The following is a 19,086-nucleotide window of genomic DNA, read 5'->3' on the forward strand; positions in this document are numbered from 1 at the left end:
GCTTATCTGAAGGATGGGGAGTTGTGTCCAATAAATGAAAAGCTGCTTTGCTTGCCCATTGACTTCTTGTGTTCAGAGGCCACCACCAGGGACCTTAAAAACCCCTTCCTACATTGCAACATTCCACAACTGAAAAAAACAAAACAAAAAATAATTTTGCCTGACAGGTTCAGACAGGTTTATTCAAACATCCATTTTACAGGGTCACAGGCCTGGAAGAGATCTCGGAGTTATTTTGAGTCTGGCCCCTTCCATTTATTTATTTATTATTATTTTTTAAAGATTTTGTTTTTTCCTTTTTCTCCCCAAAGCCCCCTAGGACATAGTTGTGTATTTTTTTAGTTGTGGGTCCTTCTAGTTGTGGCATGTGGGATGCCGCCTCAGCATGGCTTGATGAGCAGTGCCATGTCCACGCCCAGGATCTGAACTGGCGAAACCTCGGGCCACCGAAGTGGAGAGCGCAAACCCAAACACTCGGGCACGGGGCTGGACCCCCGCCCCTTCCTTTTATAAATGAAGAAAGTGAGCCCAGAGAGAGGATGTGTTTTCTAGAGTCTCCAGGGCTTTCAACTGTTCTCTAATCCTGTGAACTTTCTGAAAGTTAGTTATTCTGACTAGGGAATGTGACAAGTCAAATTAGCAGTACATATCTTTAAATTTCAACCCTAATGCTCTAATCTTGAATGAATGTTTTTGCATTCAATTTCACATATTTTTCTTTATGGGAAATGAACCGCTACCAGCAATTCCGTTAATACCCTCCAGTCCCACACCGTCACCAAAAGCAATTAGAAGCTGTGAAGGAATCTGAGGAGTTTTAGTCTATTCTGCCTTCAGGGAGGATAGCCTCAAAATAATCCTAATCAGGTAAACACACTTTTCAATCTTAAAAATATCCACTGATGAAAATGTGGTATCTTCCCTCTGGAAACTCAGCCACTATCTGTGCTGATGTTTGTTCACCCAAAGGATGTCAATGACCGACCCCCCCCCCCAACACTGGCCACAGAGAATAAACTCTGTGTCTCTTTCCAGTGGTTGGTTGGACCCACGCTGTATGAAGAAATTGACTTTCCCTGTGAATTTTCAAGATAAGCAAGGCTGCAAGCTCTGGCTATAGTTTTGTGCATAGCTATGACTATGATTTTGGTCCTCTATTCATAATGCTTGACTAAATTCTCCACCCAGTCCAGCTGTTTCCCATTGAGCTGAGGGCAACAGCCATCACAAGAGCCCAGGACTGAAGATATCATCTAGATCAGGCCCTCGAATACAAAGACATTTCTTTGCCTCTTTCTAAAAAGATCTCCAACGCAAGGCCTGCAAAACCTCCCTTAGAAATGCATTCTTCCATGTAACCTCGGTTTTCCTAAGTCATTTGTGAAGGAATTAAAAGGAATTATTTTTGTCCTAAATTGAAAGGGATCAAGAAAGCCTTTCCAAAGATTTTGCAACTTACTTTGATATGGGGGTGTTTTGCACATGTTGTCCCCCACACACGGGAGCAATACTCCTCTTTTCTATTTTCATAGAATTCAGGGTCTTGTAAGATAGCCACCCTCCGTCCACCATGTGTCAAGACGATCTCGCTGCACCCTTCCAGCTGCTTCTTTTCATCCTCAGAGACAGGCAGTACAATGGGAATGCTCATGTTGATCACGCCATCTGTAGAAAGAGCCACGTGATGTGTGAATATGAGATAAAGGTGTGCTGTCCTTTAAGCATGACTCAGATGTACACAATGTCCCTTCCAAACATTTCCTGCAAAAGGCATTAAGACCTAAATCCAACGTGGTGCATTGGCTGCACTGGTTTCTCTAGCGTCTATGATGAGAAGTCCTTAGGGGTCTTCTCAAAGCAGGAGATGCGGCATTTGTGAAAAATGGGCTGAGTTTCAAATTGCAGAGGTGGCTTCAGTAAGCGATCTAATTTGCGGGACCAGGATGGGGGGGCCGGGTGTCTCCCTTCTGAATTCCTTTTTTAAAAATGATCCTGACCTCAATGCATTTGGGAGCTTAGTGTTTAAAAACCCAAGTAACAAAATAAAGGTAGGCAAAACAAACCAAAACAAAAGCCTCCAGTCTTTCTTGGAAATGAAACTTGTAACAAGGTTGGCAAGTCTCTTACTATCTGTTTAGGCTCTAATTTCACCACCAACACATTGAATTGAAAAAGAAAAAAAATCAGACAACTAACATTAACCAACAGAACCCTAAACAAGTGGTCCCCGTGGTGTTGTTTGTTTACTAGGCTCCAGGCACAGCCTCACCTTGAAATATTTTTGAAAAGGGAATCACAAGTCTTGCTAACTCAACTACAATGGGGAACCATCAGTTGAAAAACCCAGAGTGAAAAACAACATAAAGTTTATTTACTAAAGCTCAGGCACTTTCTTTGGAGAGTGAGTGCCTCTCACCTTCATGCTGAGTCTCTTACTTTAAAAGGAATTTAAATCAACTGGGTGTTCTGGTCTCTCCGTATTCAAGGCAACAAATGAGAAGGAGTGGAGTGGAGTGTTCAGAAAAGTTACGTTTTCAGCCTCAAGAAATGTCAAGTGACAGCTGGACAATAAAGGAAGGGACAGGAAGACTGTTTAAAAACACACATTAGAAATGGAGATGGTTAATTTTATGTGTCAACTTGGCTAGGCTGCAGTACCCAGATATTTGGTCTAACATTATTCTAGATGTTTCTCTGAAGGCATTTTTAGATATGATGAACATTTAAGTCAGTAGACTTTGAGTCAAGCAGATTACCCTCCATGATGTGGTGGGCCTCAGCCAATCAGTTGGAGGCCTTAATAGAAAAAGAAGAGGGAATTATGCTAGCAGGTCACCTCTGGACTTGAACTGTAACTCTGCCAGTCTACCCTGCAGATTTTGGATTTGCCAAGCCTCCATAATTGCATGAGCCAATTCCTTAAAAATCTCCTCTCTTGTGCACGTGCACACACACAAACGGTTCTGTTTCTCTGGTAACCCTAATTAATACAGAAACTAAAAATACAAAGTCAGGGGGGTCCTTTAGAATGGGGCCAACAATCCCACAGCTCCCCAATTCTCAGGGTATTAGTACATTAGAGCTCAGCTTAATAACTTGCATAACTAGTGACGATGGAGTCATTTTTTAAAGTTTCCATTCTTTAAAACATTCTTTTTTTTTTTTTTAAGTGAATAAGAAGTTGTTGTTTGGGTATTTTTAGAGGTAAGAACATTTTTTAAATGTTTCTAGATAAAATGGTTAAAAGGTTTAGTTGTTTTTTAGTTTGGAGCTTAAAAGGATACAATTTGGTTCCCTGGAAACATGTAATTTCTTAATGAAGCCAGATAATGTAAAAGAAATTACACACCTGTTTTCCTTCTTTTGTAATGGTGCCCTAACATTCTAACAAATATGTTAGTCTCTTAATTGTACTTACAGGTGAGCAAATGGGGGCACATAGTTAAGTGTATAACACTAACGAATATTAGGGAGATTTTGGGGGAGTTCTCAAGTTCAAGCCTCAGAAGGGAATGAAAGGAAGTTGAATAAAGAAAACATTCAACTCCAGAGGAAACAAATGCTGTGATTTATGGATTTCAGGAAATGTACCATGGATTAATGAAGTCTTCCAAAGCTAACTTTCAAAATCCAACATTTAGAGCACCTCTCATAGAGGTAAAGATCTGAGATCTGAGTTCTATTCCTTTGGAGCAGGGCCAGCCTGATGGCACAGAAGTTAAGTTCACACGTCCCACTTTGGCGGCCCGGGGTTGGCTGGTTCGGATCCTGGGTGTGGACCTACACAATGTTTGTCAAGCCATGCTGTGGTAGGCATCCCACACATAAAGTAGAGGAAGATGGGCATGGATGTTAGCTCAGGGTCAGTTTTCCTCAGCAAAAAGAGGAGGATTGGCAACAGATGTTAGCTCAGGGCTAATATTCCTCAAAAAGAAAAAAAAAAAATATATATATATATATATATATATATATTCCTTTGGACATAACACTCTCCTTAGTAGCTATGAAACCAAAGTCTCCAGGTATATCACTTCACACCTTTCAAATACTTTCCAAAAGTTACTAGGACCTAAAGAATGTCACAGGATATGGACAGCAACCGCCAGCAATAAAGAATGCCTGCCTCTCTTGGGGCTGGCCCCGTGGCTGAGTGGTTAAGTTCGCGCACTCCGCAGCAGGCGGCCCAGTGTTTCGTTAGTTCGAATCCTGGGCGCGGACATGGCACTGCTCATCAGACCACGCTGAGGCAGCGTCCCACATGCCACAACTAGAAGAACCCACAACGAAGAATACACAACTATGTACCGGGGGGCTTTGGGGAGAAAAAGGAAAAAATAAAATCTTTAAAAAAAAAAAAAAAAAAAAGAATGCCTGCCTCTCATGAAATCTTGCAACCTGCTCTGGAACCCTTTATAAACCACAAGTAAGATACTATGCAGAGAGTGCATGGGTTTTGCCATTCAAGTAACTCCTTTGTTTTAAAGTTCGTGGGCAACAAGAGCAGTCCAAGCCCTGTGCAGAGAACACCAAACTCAAAGTCAAGTGCTCTCACATGTACTACCTGTGTTGTTCACCTTCTCTGTGCTCAGTTTCCTCACTTGAAGAAAAGGATAATAAATAATATGTAAATCCCTTGGTTGCTGGGAGGAGTCAGACCGTAAAGCTCTAGATCAACGGAGGTTTATGATAAAAGATCATTGAACCCACCACATAGTCTAGTTGAGAAAAAGGAGGAGAAGCTAACAAAGAATAACATGTTGATGATCTCACTAGAAATCATGCATTCTGTGGATTACTGACCACCCTGCTTATAAGGAGTGACTTTATCAAAACAAAATCAAAGCAAAAGGTGGGCAGGACGCTGGAGGAAGCCTAGCTCTGCCCGCAACATGCTTGCAGCGCTGTTTCCCATCCATTATTCTGGGTTGAAATGCAAGGGATACTCCACTTTCCTGCCGCAATCGCCTCCTTCGGTCCACTAGGACCCTGCCCAGTGTAGCGTCTGATCCACCTTCATCTCAGCCTTGAGTGAAAATCTGAACTGAGGGAACGGCACTCCCTGACAGGTCGTCAGGATAAGAGAGCTAATCTGTGGGATGTTATGGAAAGGAGTTCTACTGAGCAGTAATGCCAACTGATTTCAGACACCTATAGGTAAACTCCCTATGAGTGTAAGCAGATTTCCCGTGGTTTTGTCATCTTTAGTAACTTCCTAAAACATAAACTTATCCAACAATTTAACTCTGTGCTGAAACATTCTCCATGGCTTTAAACATTGATTAGGGCTGTCATTCTTTTTCCATTGTTGCTTCAGCTCTGGTGGGAACCGCCCTGATGATCTGATTGTGGTATATTTCACTTTGGCAAAGAGTAGTGTAGTTTTTTAGGCATGGTTAGTCCAAGACATAACTCCATGTTCAATTGAATAATTTTGCTTTTGCTTTAAATAATTTTCAAGCCTGTCGTTTTAACCTTGTAGATCTGCTCCTCAGTTGTTTGGGACTGTTTCTACACAAAAACTAAATTAGTTTTTATTGCTTAACTAGACTTTTTTCAGGAAAACAACAATGATAAAAACAATACCAAAGATAAATGATATCTTCAGAAATTTACCTTTTCATTCTGGCACAGTGCAGATGTTTACAGTCACGGCAACTGTGTATTTATTCCAAGTTCTCTAACTATCAATCATCATAGCTTGAAATTAAATTCATGCATAATCACACATCACAAACAAATGAAGGACAATCATCCACAATCCAACCAGGTGCATCTACTTTAAATTGCATCTAAAATTGACCTATCCATCATCCATTGAAAACATTTTATAAATGCAATAGGAAAAAAAGGTCCAGATTTGTGAAACTAAATGAGGACCAACATTCAGTAGAAGTAATTAGCAGAAAGGATCATAAATTTTTAAAATCTCGGGAATAAAATGTGCAACAATAATTTAGAAACCAGTTTACTTTTGTCAGCTAAAGACAACACTAAAAACAACAGCTGTGTCTGATCCAGAAATTTTCTGTTTTTTGGACTCCGTCAACAGAAGGATATAGCATTATTCTATTCTAACTGGTTGGATCATGAATTGTTAGCAATTCCAACTGGTTCATTTGGATCTTTTTTTTTTAGTTATGTTCTTAACCACTTCTAATTAATGTAACATATTGAATTACAATAATTTAACTACTTGGAAAGTTAAAGTACATACCAGGAACGACCTCGCCTAGAGAAATACAAGCACAAGTAAGAAACGTTTTCAGCTATCCACCAAAATAATCTTAAAGCAACAATGTCAAGGAACAAATTCCTATTATGAAAATTCACACATACAACAAACGAATATACTAAGATATTTGCGCCTGCTATTTTTAAAAATAGAGAACATCTGACAGGCAAAAGCTGGTGAAACCAGAATTTGTATTGAATATTGTTTAATGCAACCCAAAAGCATCATTCAGATAATTACTTGTTTTATAATAATTGTAACATATGTCAGTAGCCACCCCCCCGCAACTTCAGCAAGAAGCTGTCTCTTACAAATATGTGTTATTATAACTACTGTCAAATGGTTCCAGACCAGACTTTAAGAGATGTAGAAGCAAACTACTCTCGAACATCCTAGAATCCCAGATGTTTAGAGGACGTGAAACTGCCCAGTAGAAGAAGTACAGATACTAGACCCGGGATAACCTGGATTTGAATGCAGGCTTCTTTGAGTGAGTTACTTATACTTTCCAGTGCTTGTTTCCTCATACGGACAAAATATCTTCACAGTGTGTTATCCAGATTCAATGTGATATCCCATGTCAAACGCCAGGGTCGGAATACATTATGTGCTGAATAAATGCTGGCAGTATATATGGAAAGCCCTTAAGTCCTGCCTTAGAAAGCCGTTTATTCTTTTAAACTTTCACCATCTGAATGAGATGGGTATGGTTATTAAATCCCCATTTTACAGATGAGGGAACTGAGGCCCAGTGGGTTTAAGGCCTTTGCCCCAGGTTCATAGCTCATCACTGGCTGTGAACCCAGACCGTCTGGCTCCACAGCTCACTCTTACCCACTCTGATTTCCTGCCTCTGCTCAGGTGAAGAGGGGCAGCATACTATATCCCTGGTACCTATTTTTATTAATTGATTTACTTGGGAGTTGAGGAGGCTTCTGGAGGGTGTTGGAACTTTTGAATCCTAACTACAACTGGGGTTGCATAGACATGTCTAGTGGACTCTGGTTTCAGGGGTAGATGCACAGCACAGAAGCCCTGCAGGGAAAGAAAGAGTCTTGCAGAGAGTCCCAGAAACAGGCCTGAAGGTGGAATGGGGTGAGGGTTATAGAAACAGCATGACCTCTGGTCTTAACCTCCCCTCACATAGCCACACCAGCAACCACAGGAGAATAAAGGCCTGTGTACAGATTACAGTTGTTTCACTCAGTTCTCTAACTCTGTGGGACTTAAGCAACCTGCAAGAGGGTCCTCTACCGGGGTTAGCACAGAGGAAAGGAGCATCCTCCTCCCACTTGAGAAAGAGTCGGTGAACTGCCACAGCCCTGTGGGTACAAGGACTTCAGTGGCTGGAGTGAATGGGCAGGATCTGCACCTCTGTGGGTGCAGAGAGCCACACAGATCCACATGGCAAGTGGTATACGGCTGTGGGCCTGACTCGACAGCACAGGAAACATACTCCTTGAGAACTCCCACAAACACGTGGGTGTAGGCTTTGTTAAGAACTAGGATTTCTGTATGAGCAGGTAGGGGCTGGGAACTAGCGGGATTCAAGTATTAATGGGAAAGTGACCTCATTCATATCCCCAGACTGGTGGGCTTGGGGGAATAGACACCAGATTATGTGGGAAGTGGGAGCAATAATAAGTGTTTCATCCACCTTATGGTAGTGAGGGTCAAATAAGAAAAAGAAAAGCAGTATGTTTTGCAAATTGAAGAACACCATAAAATGAAATTGGAAGGGTGTGAGAGGGAGGCCAAGAGATTTTGCCTAAATTATCCAAATAGAATATCTGCATTAGCTGTTCTTCTTTTTGGATCAAAGACTCCTTTAAAAATCTATCAAAAGCTATGAACTCTTAGCCCAGGAAAATTCCCCTTCTCCCCTTCTTAACACACAGACTATTCTTGACTAGTCTAGGATGTTTTCTGTCCCTTCACTCTGAAGTCCTAGAGCCCAGGTTAAGGACCCTGATTTCCATCAACACTTACTTCTGCAACCACAGCCACTGCCCTGGTGTTTTTCTTTATGGAACAAATACTTGTCAAAGGTGACAGTACTGTGTCTGTAATAAGGTCCTCATTTTCAATGTGGTTCACTTTGTCTTTTTCACAGCTCTGGCCTGAATGCTCATGGTCAACTCAACCTCTTGTTTGTGGCTGGTTGCTGAGTCCAGCGACATTTACTTGATCCAGCTTGTGTTCAGCATGTGTCAAAATTAACACATCAAGGTAAATGTCAGCCTTTCTTGTACACACATCCTGGCTTTCTAGCTTTTATTGGAAAGGACATCAGGAGAGCAGCCTGGTATGGAGGGAGCACCAGGCCAGAAGTCAGGAGATTCTCAACTCTGGTCTTGGACCCCTCACTTATCAATGGTATGAACTTGAGAAAAGGACTTAACCTTAGGTCAGTTTCCTCATCTGTAAAGCAGTATAATAATAGTTGCCTCTCTTCTAGGGCTTTCATAAGGATCAAATAAAATAATGCCTGAGAGAATGCTCTGAAAACAGAGAAATGCTGTACAGATATGCATTATTATTGTTAAGGCAAGCTATAAGTAAATCAGGTGTCTTTTGGAATGTTATTTAATCCAAGAAATGAAGGTCTCAGGTTGTGGGACATTATCAGCCACAGCAGAGGAATAAGGAGAGAGACCTCATTTTGACCAGAGTCCTTGAGTTCTGATTCTGGCTTTACGCCCCATTCCCCAGGCAGAGGCACAGGCCCAGAACATGAATACCTTTCCCAAGAAAGAACATCTGATTTGATTTTTCTTCCTAAAGGGTTTGGAGCCCTGCTCAGTATTACAAATTTAGCACAACTCTACCACCACCCGTTCCCCACTAATCAGTCATTCCCCAAGGTCTTGACATAGACAAGCTCCATTTGATAAGCTGAGGTAGTTCTAGGAAGAAAATGATCATAGAAAGTCCCAGAAGTTTTCTGAATAACACATGCTTCCAACCTGGACCAGATCAGTTCTCTAAAAGCCATTCAGCTTGTGCACAGGAAGCTGCCCTAACAACCCCTGCTGGAGTTTACTGGGTGAAGCCATCCTAATATACTTCATGCGTGGACATGAATATCAACACTTCACTATCCACCAAGGAGAGCAGCTGCAGACCAACTTGGAGGGTGGGAGGCACCCCGCCAGTCAGCAGTGTGCACTGAGTGCATCCTGGCTGCCCCAGGATGGTCCCAGCAGCTGGCAAGTGCTTCTGACTGTCTACTGCCTTCTGAATACCAGGGCCAGCAAAGGGCAGGTGGCGTTGAAGCAGACTTAACCTTCTCTCAGCTTTGTGTGCAAGTTAAACCTTCATTTTTCAGTTCTTTAGTGTTAAATAATCAATAATCCTTTAAGGATAACCAAAAAAATGCTAAAAATGGAGGCTGATACACAATAGAATTGGACGCACTGTAAATGATCTAGATATTTTCACAATAAGATTTACAAACCAAGGCATAACATTTCTTGTTCTTGTGAAGACTTCTGAGAAATATTTTTTTTCTTTAATAATGAAGAGTAAGAAACAAAAAACTCATACCATCTAGCAGGACGCCAAAGTGCAAAACCTGCAAGTACTCCTTCTCTCGCATAAAACCTTTGAGGGGAGTGGCCCAGCCTTCACTCAAAACTTGGACCCACTGAAGATCCAGCTGCAAAACAGGAAAGCAGGTGAACATTTCCATAAGCTCTGTTTTCCAGCCATCTGGCGCCAGGGGAGTCCTTTCTTACACAGTTAACAGGAGAATGAGGTCAGAACCTTTTATGTTTTAAGTATTCCTGTATGTTATGCTGACTCATGATCTAGGGGCCAGATGAGTTTGAGTCTACAGGAGAGTGGTGAAAAGATTTCAAATTGAGATGATCTATTGGAACACTTGAGGCTCTTTCTACCCATATGATGTGCAAGTGTGTTGAAAATTCACTGTTCATTCTTTCTTTTTTTCCGCAATAATTCCAGTTTGGCTATGCTTTTTCACTGAATGTTCTAGTTATTTGAGTGAATTGGGCAAATCATTGACTCTAACATAAAAGTCCAAATTCTCAGCATGATATTGGAAGCCCTTCAAGCTCTGGTCCTTTGGGGCTTGCGTAGGGATTTCTACCCATTCTAACTCCCCACTTGGGGGCCTATTCACCAAAAATGCCAGACAAGGTGTAGTCTAAACATACATGTGGTTTCAGGCCTATCCTCCTCTCCACCTAAAAACTCCTATTCATCCTTTAAATTGCAGCTCATGCGTTACTGCTATGAAGCCTTTCCTGTCATCTCTAGGATCAAAAACATTAATCCTTAAATTATTTGAAGTTCTTCTGTACCTGGCAGCCCATTTTGTTATCGGAACTACCCTTCTACACTGTAATCATAACTAAGAGTTTCTCATCTTCCCGGAGCATTGGAGAACTTAGAATTTATTTTTTAGATTCAGGGGGCTCTGTATATAAATTTGTCATGAGTTCTTAGAGTATGGAGACTTCATGAGCTGAAGCAAGTTCCCAACTTACTCTGTCTCTCATTAAGGTGTCCAAGGTTTTAATGGATAATGTAAAGTTACCAGCGAAGACTTGATCACCTTGTGTGGACCAATTAACACTGACCCATAAAAAGGTCAAGGCATCTGCAGGACAGTGTGTTGGGGTTGCATCTTATATCTTTGGGGTAGTAAAATCAATGCAACCAAAGCTGCTTCCCTCTCTCCTCAGACTGGACCCTCCCCGATGAGGGAAGAGCGGAACTTGCAGAGCAGCAAAAGATCAAGGCATTCATATTATTTTAGGACCGAGCTGTTCTTTGTTTTCTTCAAATTCCATTTAGATTGCCCAAGAAGCACTTGTATTCTGGACAAACTGTTTTCTTAGCAGCTGCCAACAAATAATTTCTGCCTATTACTGAAGGCATAATGACAACTCTGTAAAATTGTCCTAGGGAAATACAGAAGTTACCCTCCTGGTCTGCATCTACATGGCATTGATCAGCTGCCTTGTGGCAACTCTTGGTGACAAATTTGTTTGGAGAACAGATAAAAAAAAAATTGGCAAGATGAAGTGGTTTTCTTTCTGGACATTGCATTTCCCTTATGCATACCTTCCCTATTGTTCAGAGGAACTGTAAACAGATTCTTATGACTGGCATGAAGCCTAAGTCTCCTTTGGCCAGTCTGCACCCTCTTACCTTGGTAATTGATAATGAAGGGAGAGCTTCAGCCTCAGCTTGCACTTGGTCGAGTTTGTTTTCCGGCACAAAGAGTTCATGGATGCCTTTGATTACAGTGTGGGGTACAATGTTCTGAAATGAAGCGGAATTGGTAACAATTGGAAATGAAGACAGTAAAAAGAATGCTTCAGTGAACAGATGATCTCTCACGACTTCATTAAATTAGAAAGAATCAGACAACCAGTCCACCCACCTGCTCTTGCAGAAGTTCCACTACCTGCTGGACACAGTCATCCACTGAGGACAAGTTGGTTTTAAGCACAAGCTCAGGAGTTTCAGGTTTCTCATAATCAGAATCAATACCCGTAAACCCTGCAAGACAGACGATGAACGTCACACCTGCACCTACAGAACAATCTTTTTAATCAATAAGACATAACATATGTGAGAATAATTTATTAAAGTAAGAATTCAGATTATAACAGAAAAGGTCAAACGGCCATCCTTGACCTCTGGCCATAGTAAGAAAATAAACTATATTGTCGAGGCCCCAATTTTCAACAAAATCTGGCTAAGTCCAAGCCCTCTGCAGCTGATTAGAATCAAAAAGGCAGACAAGGAGAAGGAAAAAGTCTGAAACACTCCTTCTACACACTCACAAATCCATAACCATTGGAGTGCTCTGAACTTTATTGCTTGTGGCTGAGGTGACAGTTCATGAAAATTACGAGCCCACCTTTTAATAAGCCCATGAACAAAATGAATATATTATGGTTTGATAAAAACTTGCGTATGCTGTATGCAATTTTGGAAAGCAGTCTTTGAAACTTCAGAGGGATTTCTGGGGACAGACTGAGAGGGACTGGCAGCTAAGTAACTGGCAAGGGTGCCGCTCGCTGAGCTGGTTCTCCTACCTTTGATCTCCCCAGCTCGGGCCCGTTTGTAGAGGCCTTTGACATCTCTGCTTTCACAAATGTTTAGAGGCGCATCCACAAATATTTCAAAGAACGGCAGTCCCGCCGATTCATGGATTTCGCGGGCTTTCTCACGATCCTGAAAGAAAATACGAGTAAGAATGTAAGAAGAGGTTTCACAATGAAATTCATCACAAAACATCGTGTGCTCTGGAATTTTATAGCCTTAAGATAACACTGAGGTTTCTGCAGAGGTGGTGGGACACTTGTCCTTAAGTCCAGAAATTTTGCTCTAGTTGGTAATGAACTGCTGTTTTCTTTAGCAGGCTAAGCATTCTGACTTTTTTAAAGAAATGAAATTACAGTTTAAAGTTTTTCTTCCTTTCTCCTCTGGCCAGATGTCCCTTACAATTGTGAACGTGGAAGGGTTTATGCCAGCTGGTGCCCTGACATCTGGAAATGAAGGAACTCTCTTCATGTAACCAATATTAAATAGAGGAAATGAGGGAGCAGGGGAGGGAAGGAAGAAACAAGTGAGGAAAATTGAAAGTATAACATTCTTTTTCGCCCTCCTCTCCCCCTCCTCATTTTCCTCGCAGTTTGAGAGCACTGGCGCTGTGTGTGGGAGTTACGTGCAGCCAAATCATGTTACCTTTGTGAAAGGAGAAATGAAGCTGGTAATGCAGATCAGACCAGCATCAGCAAACAGCTTGGCCACCTCGGCAATCCGCCGGATATTTTCTTCTCTGTCCCCAGGAGAGAATCCAAGGTTCTTGTTGAGGCCCTGACGGATGTTGTCCCCATCGAGGGAGTAGCAAGGGATGGCGTGGGAGACAAGGTACTCTTCCAGAGCAAAACTTATCGTTGTTTTTCCAGCACCGGAGAGACCTGTTCAGAACAGGCAAGACAAGACTGGCATTGTCCCCGATTGTTTAAGATGATAGATTGTGACTTGGTCCAGTAATTTGTGTAATTACACCCTCATTGCAATCATTTGATTGACCTCAAATTAAAATCTAGAAAAGGCACAGTTTTCTACAACTTAAGTACTTGTATTTCTTTCAAATCTTAAAATAACAATTTGTTCATTATTAGGATTATAGGTTTTCAAAGCTAGCGGGTTCAAAAATAGGGAGACCTGGGAGGCTGCGTATGGTCCTTGATGAGTTCTATTTTGCCTACAGAGTGTTTTAAAGATTAGAAAGTTGTGCATACAAATTCAGACTCTGGCTTCTCTTGAAAAAATCAGATCTGTCAACAGTGTTCTCCTATCTCCCTCTGACAGCAGTCGGCCCCAGGAGACTGGCAGGCCCACCGCCCACATGAAGACAAAGAACCATCCTGTAGATAAATTTGAGTTGCCATTTACTGTTAGGTGTTTAGAGTCTTGACATGAGAACAGAGTTACCTGGTGCCTTTTACCATGGTTTCACAGCACAATGATTGGAACAGACTTTATAATTTGTGTATGAGAGAAACCATAAGGAGAAAGAAATACAACTTGCCAAAATTACTTAAGAGCTCAAAATCTGAACTACCCAGGAAAAGAAGCACTCTAAAAATTCAGTTGTCCTAAAGATCTCTGAACCTGAAGAATATTCCATCATGCCAAGCCACTGTCAGACAGTACCCGGGCACGGAAGAGGAAACGTTAGGGGGGAAGACAAGAAAGTCAAGAAGTTAATACAAAGAAGACAGCAGGAAGAAAGAGGAAAAAGATGGAAAAAGTAAGAGAAGAGCAGGGATGAAGGACAGAGAGGAAAGACAGAAAGGAGACTTGGAAAGAAAGGCAAGATACGAGGCGTAAACCACTAGTTGCCATATTTTTAGCTAGGTTTTAAAGTCATCCCCTTGGCTTTGACAAGGATCATTAGAAGAAATGGCTACACGAAGACTATGTTGGCAATCTTTGTACATCATTATTGAAGACATTGTCTATTATATTACGATGTAACTAAATATCATTTGAATGAAGACAAATGTGATAAATTCCTCTTAAAATTTATGTCTGGTTGTGGGGTAGGAGAAATGGAACTCCTGAATCTCTGGTATGTTCTCTCGCATCACAAAATGAGAGAAATCATAGAAATTTCCCCCAATTTCGCTTCAGCTCTCTGGAAAGTAAGCGCTAAATCACAGTGATCGTATTAAACTAGATTGTTGGCCATGGTTATTTTAATACATTGAGGAAACACTTATTAGATTTCCTGAGAGTTTTCCTACGGGCCAGGCGCTGTGCTAAGTGCACATGTGCATTTAATTCTACCTACACCTCTAGGAGGCAGGTACTATCTTTATTCTCACTTTAAAAATAGGAAAACCGAGATTTAGAGAAGTTAGTTGGCTTGTCCAAAGTCACACACTTAATGTAGGTGGAGCTGGGGCTCAAATCCAAGTCCCTGGATTTGAAGTATTTGGTTTCTTCTGGTCTGCCTGGTTAATATCCTACCTCTGCAACAAAAGAATACAAAATAAATTGGGAAAAGATGATTTTTTTTAACAGGTAGAAAAAGGGTCAGTATATCCTTCAGATTCCTTTTTTTTCTTTTCTACCGTTTCTCTTTTCTTCTCAAGGGTGTTCCACATTAAGAAAAAATGGACTCTGTGTTTATGTCCCAATTCAAAAGTTGGGCAAACATGTGAAGGCAAACATATGAATCAAATACATAACAAGAGGGAAACGTCTGGAACACAGCTGTGATATATCTACCAGAAAACACCACGCCTCTCAGAGGGAGCCGGGGGAAACATTTCAGGAATCACGACAGGTGAATACCACCTGTTGGAATATAGCAGCTCCTTGGCCACTGTCTAACCTCACCCTGGAAACTGTAAAAACTTGTTTTACCAGGAATGAATGGAATCAGGAAACCAAAGCAAGTGCCGTAGGCACTAGGAACAAACTTAAAAAAGAAGAATGAGGCTGATTTAGACAGGAATGGGAAACACTCAGAAGAGCAATGAAAGATGCAAAGCAGGTCCCTCCCTGCGATATTCTTTAGAATTATCTTCAGATAAGTCAGCATTTGTGAGCAGATCATAACACATGAGTTGATTTCATAACCTAGATAAACCTATCTTTGCATCTGAACTCATCTCTATTTGAAATACCATGTTCATGCAATGAACACGGTTTTTCCTTTTAGGTCCAGGCTATGTCAGACTTACAGTCCCAAGAAACAACTTCCTCTACCTTGCACTCAGAGTATAACGTAACAGCCCAGGACTAACTCCAGTTCTGTCACTAACTCTTAGCTTTGACATTCTGTACTATAATAACACAAGAGAGGCCGGCCCAGTGGTGTAGCAGTTAAGTTTGCATGCTCAGCTTTGGTGGCCCCAGATTCACAAGTTTGGATCCTGGGTGCAGACCTACACACTGCTCATTAAGCCATGCTGTGGAAGTGTCCTACATACAAAATAGAGGAAGACCGGCATAGATGTTAGCTCAGGGCCAATCTTCCTCACCAAAAAAAAAATTAGGGGGGGAGCAATCCTCAGCCAAATAGAAATCACTTGTTTTCCTTCTTGTGCAGATTCTTATGTGTTTTTTTTACCCTGAGTGAAACAGTTCCCTAGAATGTTAAAACATCAGAAAATGATAAAGAATAGCTCTAAACATTCAAAACTTTATGGACAGCCAAATGCTTGAGGTCCAATTAGGAAAACTCCATTCATAACTGCTAGTAAATGTGTTTAGCCATGAACACGAGAATTACGGAATTCCTTAGTGCTGAAAAGGAATGTCGTAATCAACTTGTCCCATCCTTTCCTGCCAAAGAGGAGAAAACAGAACTAGAGATGTTCCATAACTTGATCAAAGTCCTATTTCTCACTGATGATAGAGTTAGGACTTACATTCAGGCTTTCTACTACAGCTCTTAGCCCCCTTCTTTTTTTTTTTCCTTTGGTGAGGAAGATTGACCCTGAGCTAACATCTGTGCCAGTCTTCCTCCACTTTTTGTATGTGGGATGCCACCACAGCATGACTTGATGAGCAATGTGTAGGTCTGCACCCAGGACCCAAACCCGCAAACTCTAGACCACCAAGAGGAGCACACAAACTCAACCACTCCACCACTGGGCCAGCCCCTCAGCCTCCTTCTATCATTAAAATAAATACATAATACATATAATATGTTATACTAAGTTCCTCAAAACTGTGTGTCACATGTCAATTTTCAATTAGAAAAAATGTACACATAGCAACATGGCATACCTGTCAGCCACACGGTACATCCTCGGAATCCGCCCCTTGTTCCAACCACCTGCCCTCTCTTGTTCCTGCTCACGTGGTGGGCCTGATAGATGACATTGGTGGATTTCTGCTCGGTCCCCTACAAAACAAGCCAAAATCAAACACAATATTTGATTAATAAAATAATAAATATATAGAAATAAAATAACAAATTATGTTAATAGTCTTCCTTAACTGAAATGGCTCTTTTATAATTGGCATACAGAGTATCATTTACCAATTCCACTACTTTAGAAACAGACTACCTTTAGAATACTCTTCATGACCCTTTGAAAGTATAATTTGAATGAGACAATTATTGCTACAATGTAAAAGTTCTGGTTCGATGACATATAAAACTGTGCACCTTTAGGTAATGGTTGGGTGAATGTCTTTGTTTCTATAAACGCCTGTTCTCCCCAAGTCCTATGGGCATGAACTGAAAAGAACCCGAATATTCCAACCACTGAGGAAATACTAGAGTAAGGCTGGTTGAGACCCACTCTCTAGGGAGCCAGGGAGAGGCCCAGATCACAGAGTAAAGGGATAAAGTCGGTAATACGTGTCTTAGTCCCACCCAGATATGAGACATCAGGGACTTAAGAGTTTAGTTCTCGAGTGGAGGTCGATGCCCTGGGGCTACTTTTTCACAAGCACTGAACTCTGCTTCTACTTTCCGAAGAATCAGAGTATGAACTTTTTAATCCTTCAAAAAGCCCTGCAGAAATGGATGTACCAGTTATCAGTCTTGGAGGCTAATTCAAATCTCTAATGTCTTTATTTTGGCTGTGATAAAACCAGCCCAGCAAGGGCACAAATTATCTGATCCTGATCCTAAACTGGATCCAGTCATATGACCAGAAGGCATATGTCTGATGAATAAAGAAGATAAAATGAACGAATAAATACAGTTTTTGGTGGACACACTCTTAAATAACATGTGATCCAAGGAGGGTAAGGCAGGGGAACCCATAAGAGTGGTTAAATTAAAAGGTTGAGGGGCTGGCCCCGTGGCCGAGTAGTTAAATTCGTGCACTCTGCTTTGGCGGCCCAGGTTTTCACCTGTTTGGATCCTGGGAGAGGACATGGCACTGCTCATCAGGCCATGCTGAGGCAGTGTCCCACATGCCACAACTAGAAGGACCCACAACTAAAATATACAACTAAGTACTGGGGGGATTTGGGGAGAAAAATCAGGAAAAAAAAAAAGATTGGCAACAGTTGTTAGCTCAGGTGCCAATCTTTAAAAAAAAAAAAACAGTTGGGAACTACCCATATATGTCTTTGATGTGATAATTAAAATTCTAATGACAGATGTAATCCACGTCTCTGAACTGTAAAAAGTCTCTGGAACCTTTTAAACGCCACCCGTGTACACCCACCAGAGTTAAGAAAGCACTCATATTCTTTGATCAAGACCCAGCGAGGCTTAGAAAACTCCAGGCCATGTGAGGGCAACTTTTATATTCCGGAGCAAATCAGTTCAACTCTTTATCTGCCTCCTTTGGGGAAAAAAAAAAAAAAGGAATGCAACTAGGACAGTCTAGAGGCTTAAATGAGATAACGGATGTGAAAATGCTCCTTCAATAGCGAAGTTCTCTACCATTGTGGATGCTACTGCTGATTATTCAGTGTATACTCCAAGCAGGAAAGGCTGGAGCCAGCTTGATTAGGATCAGGAAAATGGCTTCGAGACCAAGGGAGAAGGGCCTGCTAGTGAGGCACAGAGCTCAGCAAAGGGGCAGTCAGACAGGGGATGGACATCAGTGTCAGAGAGATCCAAGAGGAAGGTGCTGAAGGCACAGCAGGATCTGCTGGGTTAAGCCACATAAAACCCTCCAAAGCTAGATGTTCTGATCATCCATCAAGCAAACCTGGTCCGAACCCAAGACTTGGAAGGGGTTGGGATAGAGTCCAGAGAATGTGGCAGGTTAGACAGCAGTGGTGGCTTCACCAGAAGGTTCATAAACAGGGACAAATCAGGCTAGTCCATGAGATAATCCAGCAGTATTTCTCCTACATGAATAAGTCCCCTGAAGGTATCCTGAGTCCTTTGTGCCAAGTGTACTTTATAACTCAAGGGTGACATTAAAATTTTCTTTTTTCTATTTCCTTGTTCACCACTGCCATTAAATTCAAGAACATAATGTGTGGATGCACAAAAGGGCCTCAAAGTCAGTTAGTCTATTCATTTGTTGATTCTTTCAGTAAATGAGATCCTACTATGTACCAGAGCCATCCTAGACACTGAAAATACAGTACTAAACAAGGCAGAATGCCTGGCATCGTTTCCAGGGGAAATATAGACAAAAAGATCAAGTGCCTGGGGCCCCACTCCCCAGAGAAAGGGAGGGTCTCGTACATACATCTGTATACCATATGAAGATATACAAAGAACACTGACAACTCAGTAAGAAAAAGACAACCCAATTTTTAAAAATCGGAAAAGATTTGAACAGTCACTTCACGAAAGAAGATATACAAATGGTCAGTAAGCACATGCAGAAGTGCTCAATGTCCTTAGTCATAAGAGAAATGCAATT

At 41.5% G+C, this 19,086-nt stretch overlaps 1 protein-coding gene across 2 annotated transcripts in view; it reads right to left on the reverse strand.

Moving 5' to 3' along the window:
* PAPSS2 (3'-phosphoadenosine 5'-phosphosulfate synthase 2) overlaps positions 1 to 19,086 on the reverse strand; it is a 79,488-nt gene that overhangs the window by 13,535 nt on the left and 46,867 nt on the right. The window contains exons 2-9 of one of the 2 annotated variants that reach the window (XM_014864354.3): positions 16,526 to 16,643; positions 12,959 to 13,194; positions 12,307 to 12,445; positions 11,646 to 11,764; positions 11,411 to 11,524; positions 9,779 to 9,890; positions 6,215 to 6,229; positions 1,460 to 1,665 (exon numbers count right to left, since the gene is read on the reverse strand). In XM_014864354.3, the coding sequence (XP_014719840.1) occupies positions 1,460 to 1,665; positions 6,215 to 6,229; positions 9,779 to 9,890; positions 11,411 to 11,524; positions 11,646 to 11,764; positions 12,307 to 12,445; positions 12,959 to 13,194; positions 16,526 to 16,643 (1,059 nt within the window). The remainder of the gene's footprint in view (positions 1 to 1,459; positions 1,666 to 6,214; positions 6,230 to 9,778; positions 9,891 to 11,410; positions 11,525 to 11,645; positions 11,765 to 12,306; positions 12,446 to 12,958; positions 13,195 to 16,525; positions 16,644 to 19,086) is intronic. The other variant, XM_014864355.3, reaches the window with a different exon arrangement.

The sequence above is a fragment of the Equus asinus genome, chromosome 2 (assembly GCF_041296235.1).
Source record: "Equus asinus isolate D_3611 breed Donkey chromosome 2, EquAss-T2T_v2, whole genome shotgun sequence".
Classification (NCBI taxonomy): Eukaryota; Metazoa; Chordata; class Mammalia; order Perissodactyla; family Equidae; genus Equus; species Equus asinus.